At 40.0% G+C, this 6,678-nt stretch overlaps 1 protein-coding gene across 1 annotated transcript in view; it reads left to right on the top strand.

Moving 5' to 3' along the window:
* LOC115461242 (gastrula zinc finger protein XlCGF57.1-like) overlaps positions 1-3,636 on the top strand; it is a 57,268-nt gene extending 53,632 nt beyond the window's left edge. Inside the window, exons 2-3 of the mRNA XM_030190973.1 lie at positions 12-1,646; positions 3,548-3,636. Of these exons, the coding sequence (XP_030046833.1) occupies positions 12-1,646; positions 3,548-3,636 (1,724 nt within the window). The remainder of the gene's footprint in view (positions 1-11; positions 1,647-3,547) is intronic.
* Positions 3,637-6,678: the final 3,042 nt, after the last annotated feature.

Genomic DNA, 6,678 nt, shown 5'->3' on the forward strand with positions numbered 1-6,678 from the left:
ATATCCAATAGATCATCACATCACACGAGAAAGGAAGAGAGAAAAGCAGGGAGAACATCCTGTAGAAAAGGAACAAATCCAAAAACACTCAGAAAATGTCTGTGAGAATATTTCCCCGAGAACTAAGGAGATTAATACAAAGAATTGTAAGCAAGAATCAAAGGAAGAGAGAGACCTTGCAGGAGATTCAACAGACGGACCCAGTAAGTGTGAGAGAAATGACAAGGAGCTCAGTGACATCCCTGATGACCAGAGACCCTTCCAAATTAATAATAGTGATCAAGTGACTTCTAAATTACACCATTGCAAAAGGAAAGGAGAAAAACAACAGAAAGAATTTACATGTATTGCGTACAATAGGAGTATCAGTTTTATTTGTCCTGAATGTAGTAAGAGCTTCCTCTTATTTTCAGAACTCCAAATGCACAAAAGGAATCATGAAAAAGAGAAATCCTTTACATGTACTGTGTGTAATAAAAGCTTTACTTGTCGTTCAGATCTAAAAAAACACAAAATGGTCCACACAGGATACAAACCATTTACATGTACTGAGTGTAATAAAAGATTCACTCAGCTTTCAAATCTAAAAAGACACAAAATGGTCCACACAGGAGACAAACCATTTACATGTACTGAGTGTAATAAAAGATTCACTCTGCTTTCACGTCTAAAATTTCACCAAAAGATTCACAGAGGAGAAAATCAATTTACATGTACTGAGTGTAATAAAAGCTTCACTCAGCTTTCAGATCTACAAAGACACAACATGGTCCACACAGGATACAAACCATTTACATGTACTGAGTGTAATAAAAACTTCACTCAGCTTTCAAGTCTAAAAAGTCATAAAATGGTCCACACAGGATACAAACCATTTACATGTACTGAGTGTAATAAAAGATTCACTCAGCTTTCAAATCTAAAAAGACACAAAATGGTCCACACAGGAGACAAACCATTTACATGTACTGAGTGTAATAAAAGATTCACTCTGCTTTCACGTCTAAAATTTCACCAAAAGATTCACAGAGGAGAAAATCAATTTACATGTACTGAGTGTAATAAAAGCTTCACTCAGCTTTCAGATCTACAAAGACACAACATGGTCCACACAGGATACAAACCATTTACATGTACTGAGTGTAATAAAAGATTCACTCAGCTTTCAAATCTAAAAAGACACAAAATGGTCCACACAGGAGACAAACCATTTACATGTACTGAGTGTAATAAAAGATTCACTCTGCTTTCACGTCTAAAATTTCACCAAAAGATTCACAGAGAAGAAAATCAATTTACATGTACTGAGTGTAATAAAAGCTTCACTCGGCTTTCAGATCTACAAAAACACAACATGGTCCACACAGGATACAAACCATTTACATGTACTGAGTGTAATAAAAACTTCACTCAGCTTTCAAATCTAAAAAGACACAAAATGGTCCACATAGCAGACAAACCATTTACATGTACTGAGTGTAATAAAAGATTCACTCTGCTTTCACGTCTAAAATTTCACCAAAAGATTCACAGAGGAGAAAATCAATTTACATGTACTGAGTGTAATAAAAGCTTCACTCAGCTTTCAGATCTACAAAGACACAACATGGTCCACACAGGATACAAACCATTTACATGTACTGAGTGTAATAAAAACTTCACTCAGCTTTCAAATCTAAAAAGACACAAAATGGTCCACACAGGAGACAAACCATTTACATGTACTGAATCTTTACTCAGCTATCAAAAATAAAAATTCACCAAAGTGTAGGAATAATATATATTTTTTATTCTATTCTCCACCAATTACCTATAAGGTAATAAGATAAGGATATGTAAGAAAAAGGGGGAATCAAATATTATATTTGTTGAATTACATTAACATGCTCTGTAAGGTTTACAGACATCTGCTCAGAACATAAAAACCATATAATTAACTTTTAAAAAGGTTTATTTACAATACAGATAATGTAATAATGTTACAAGAGAGAGAGGCAGTTTTTTTAAGAATCTTATCACAAGCGGAAATGTGCTTTTCAAGATTGAAAGGTCTGAAATATAAATTATGCTGGATAATGGTAACTCACTTTGATAGAGGCTGCTGGTAGCTCGTTGAAGTGGTGAAGCAGATCCCCTCTGCTGAAGAAGTCTTTTCTTGCAAAGTTGTGGTTGTTGCCTGGAGAATTCTTCTCAGGGTGTCTATGAAGTCCAGCAGAGAGCCAGGAGGCAGGTCCAAAGAAGAGAGAGCTCCCAAGAGAGCTGGGCATTTTATATTTTCTTGCTGGACCCTAGGCTGAAGTCAAGAGGGATGTACTCGATCCAATGAAAACTCGGGGATAGCTGAAAACTGGTTTCATCTAGTTTTGAGATGGGGCATGGTAACTGTTCCCATGTTTAATTACATCATAAGACTTCCTGTCTGGACTCTGCTGTGGCAGATACACATCAATAAGGCATCTGACAGGATTACAAGAGTCTGTGTCTGTGAAGTAGGTGGGCTTCTTTTGTCAGATAGATGGGCTTTTCAGAGTTAGTTTGAGAATAGGTGGAGTTTCACTATCTTTTGTTGACTGTAGTCTCTGATTGCTGTCCATCTTCAGAGTTTTATTCTTTGGATATGTGTGTATGGCTTCTTTGTCTGAGAATAGGTGGAGTTTCACTGTCTTTTGTTAACTGCAGTCCAGGTGGAAGGGGGAAGTAAAGTCTTTGCAGCTGCATGTTTTATTTATATATATATATATTTGTATCTGATCCAGCAAAATCAATAATTCTGACAATTAACTTCATATCATGCTACAAAAGGATCCACAAGGGAGACCAACCATTTACATGTGCTGAATGTAATAAAACTTTACACAGCTTTCAAGTCTAACATTTCACCAAAAGATTCACACAGCAGTCAACTGAGTGTAATAAAAGCTTTTCTGTGTTTTCAAGTCTAATACTTCACAAAATTATTTACACAGGATTAAAACTACTTACTTGTACTGACTGTAATAAAAGCATCACTCAGTTGTCACATCTAAGAAGTCACAAAATAATCCACGTAGGATAGTAGATACTGGCTATTAATCAATTGGCACTAATGCGCTCTCCTTTAGCTTCGGTATTGTAGACTGGCTCCTCCCCGTGCTGGCTCCAGTCCCAAAATGCTTCCATTACCTCCAGCAGCAATCTTGCAAGACTGCCATTGAAAATTGCAGCACTGATTTTGACTGGAGATACTGGTTGGGCAGGAGAGACTAGGGATTGATCTTGCCTCAACATGCCACCAGATCAACAGAGTGGTAAGGTAAGCAGAGGGGCAGCAGTTGGTGGCCTACGAATGGGATCGGGGAGGGGGGGGAGTACTGCCAGTAGGCGGGGGGGGGGGGGGGGGGGGGGGGGGTGAAGGGAGGCGGTCTCAGCCAAAAATGCATCAGCATTTTTAGAGAAAACTAAAACAAGTCTGAATGTGGATTGCAGCTTGGTTTTGGCACTGAAGCCAAAACTGAAATTTGGTTGGCCTAGGACCTCAGCCTGAACAACCTTTTGGTGTGCATATGAGGCCAGAACCAAACCATCATGGCTTCTTCTTCAAAGCACTATGGACCTGTCACTAGTGCCAAGGCCATGTTGCAAGAGTATGAAGAATGAATATGGACATTGTTCTTTGTTTTATACTATATACATGCTGCAATCTTGGTATCAGGGACTTTCTCAGCATTAAATTTAGTTATTATCTACAGCCAATCATGGTACCACTGCATTCATCACCTGCCATTAATAAAATTTCCCCCTATGTGTGGTGCATAATCAATCATGTCTTGTACTGGAGCATGGTGTACTGCTCTACAAGTCCAAGAGTTTCCCCGATGTCCCTTTGGCCCCTTTAGTTGTGGACGCAATAGGGGACGTAACCAGATAGAAGTACCTTATTCTGTCTCTCAACTTTTAACTGTCTTTCTGGGATCTATTTTGGATCATCATGCCTTCCTTCTCAGCCTTCTTTTCCTGTTAATCTCTTAGGTCAAGATCTACTCTGGTGCATTATTTAATGTTCCTCTAACAAAATGTATTTAAATGTTCCTGGCGATGCCATTTTTTGGAGGTAGAACAAACTTTGGGCCCTATTTACTGAGCCGTGTTATAGGCATGTTAGCGTTTTTAACATGTGTTAACCATGTACACACATTAACACTGCATGCGCCTCCAATATCCCAATAGGCACCTACACGGTTAGCGCACACTAATTGTAGGCACATTAAAAATGCTAACATGCCTTAGTAAACAGGGCCCCTTGTCTGTACTACCAGGCTAAGCAGAGCAAGAAAATATCCTATTATTACTTTACCAGCCTATATCCATTTATCAGTAAAACTAAAGAATATCCAATAGGTCACCACAAATTATTTGTGAAAATTTTGGCCCCCTCTCTGATTATTTCGGGCTTGTGAAAGTCAAGATGTATTCTCCACATGGGCTCTTTTTACCAATGTTACATGTGAGGCTGCATGGAAAACTCATATTTCTATTGTGTTGTATGTGCGCCAAGACAGGTCAGAGGGAGAAATGCGCTTACAGTAATAGTGAGAGAGCCCTGGTGGGAACTTAGTGTACCGTAGAAATGGAAGTAGGTTTCACTAAAGGGTATGTGATTGCTGAAATCTATGAGGTCAGGCGTTTTGAACAATAAGCTACCAACTCCTTTGCAGAATACATAAACATGCACTGTCCTTACCACAACACAGACTGTGAGATTATTTAGGTGAATTAACAAGTGAAATCCCAACGGGTGAGCAATTCACAGAATTTGTCTCGGCTGGCCCCAAAACATATGGCTATATATTATTCAGTGGGTAGGGACATGTCTGAAAGTAAAAGGGATTACATTTTTTTTCTTATTTATTTATTTTTCAAAATTTACAAGATATACTTATAAATGGTAACACAGCAGTAAATGTTTACATGGGTTCTATACCACAACAAATAAACTTATTCTAAAGAAAAAATAATATTTAGCATTCCCTAAAAGAAAAGTAACTGTAGAACTTAATTTGCTTTCTTAGACCACAACTAATTAGAGGGGAAGAGAAATGCAATTATAGGAGATAAAAACTAAAGAATTCAAAAAGATTAGTAAATGGCTTGATTCTTAATCCCCCAGCATAATTTCACTTTCTTAATATTCTCTACACATTACTTGGTCAATTTTGACTTCCGGTTGGGCTATGGAGGAGTGAGGAGGGGAAGTATCGCTGCTCTGGAGCACCAGAGAAACCATCAAAATATTCGGCACCTAAACCCAGCCTAATAGCCCAAAGCCTAGCGTAAACGAACCTGTATTCGAAAGGAAGTGGTGAGGAGACTGAGTGAGGGTGGATGGCAACGAAATCGGCACGAAAGGAGAATCGCGAAAAAGGGCGGGTTGTGGAACCCAAGATGGCGGAGAAAAATTCGCCGTCCCCCACACTGAGTTCGCTGTGGACCACGGAAATAATCACAGAAGTGAAAGAAGCTGTGGAACATGCTATGGACACCAGCTACAAAAAATCATCGATAAATTAGATGGCATGGAGGAGAGGCACGTGTCCATGATGGCGGATATACAAGCGGCGCAGCAGCGGCTCGGGACGGTGGAGGATGAGCTGCAGAAAATATCTACAGAGCACCCAAAGTTGTCTCGACGGGTTCAAGAACTAGAAGAAAAAATTGATGACCTGGAGAACCGATCGAGGCGAAACAATCTGCGCCTGGTTGGGCTCCCAGAGGCCTTGCATGACAAAGATCTGCAGAATTTCTTGGAAACTTGGATCCCGCAAGCAGCAGCACTCCCGGATATGGCTGGCGAATTTAAAGTGGAGCGAGCACATCGGCTGGGACAGCGGCCGGCAGGAGATCGCCCCAGAACAGTTATCTTCAAAGCGCTTAACTATGCCCATAAAATGAAGATTTTACAAGCGCTGCGAGGCGGGAAACACTTGCAGTACCAGAACCAAAAAATCCTGTTTCCAGGACTATTCAGCAAAGGTATCGATTGCAAGAAAGGCTTTTGTACCACTTTGCTCGAAATTGTTTGAAATGAACTGCCGTTTTAGCCTTCTGTACCCGGCACGACTGCGAATTCAAGATGGAGGAAAAGTGGTCTTCTTTGATCGCGTGGAAGAAGCGAAGGCCTATGTGAACAAATTGCAGGGCGACAGACAGCAATCCACATAAACAGCACTATAAGGAAAGGCAGGTACAATAAGTGGAGACTGATGCGATTTAACTTTAAAGTAGGTGAAAAATCTTCTGTTTGGCAGCAGCAAGCCATTAAGATATAAGATGAGATGGGCTGGATTCTGCGTGCCCTGCAGAAGGATTGGAGGTTGCGGGACATAGCAGTATGGACCCTGACCGCAGGAAACAGTTGTAATAAAGGGCATATCTGACAGAAGACACCAATAAACTGAAAAGAACCAGATGAGTGGATACTGTCTGGTCGGGACAGTACAGTTCACTAAATACAGTGCTTCAAAAACACGTATTCAATACTGAACATAGTAGGTTACCTGTATATTGATTATTAGCATGTTGGGCAAGATAATGATTGGAGGGATGGTTGTTTGAATGTCTGAACGATTGGATGAATGAAGAGTTGAGTGAAGCGAGGGGGGTAATGTTTATAAGTCTAAGAGTATCTGAAATGTAATCCCG

Source organism: Microcaecilia unicolor, chromosome 1, assembly GCF_901765095.1.
Source record: "Microcaecilia unicolor chromosome 1, aMicUni1.1, whole genome shotgun sequence".
Taxonomy (NCBI): Eukaryota; Metazoa; Chordata; class Amphibia; order Gymnophiona; family Siphonopidae; genus Microcaecilia; species Microcaecilia unicolor.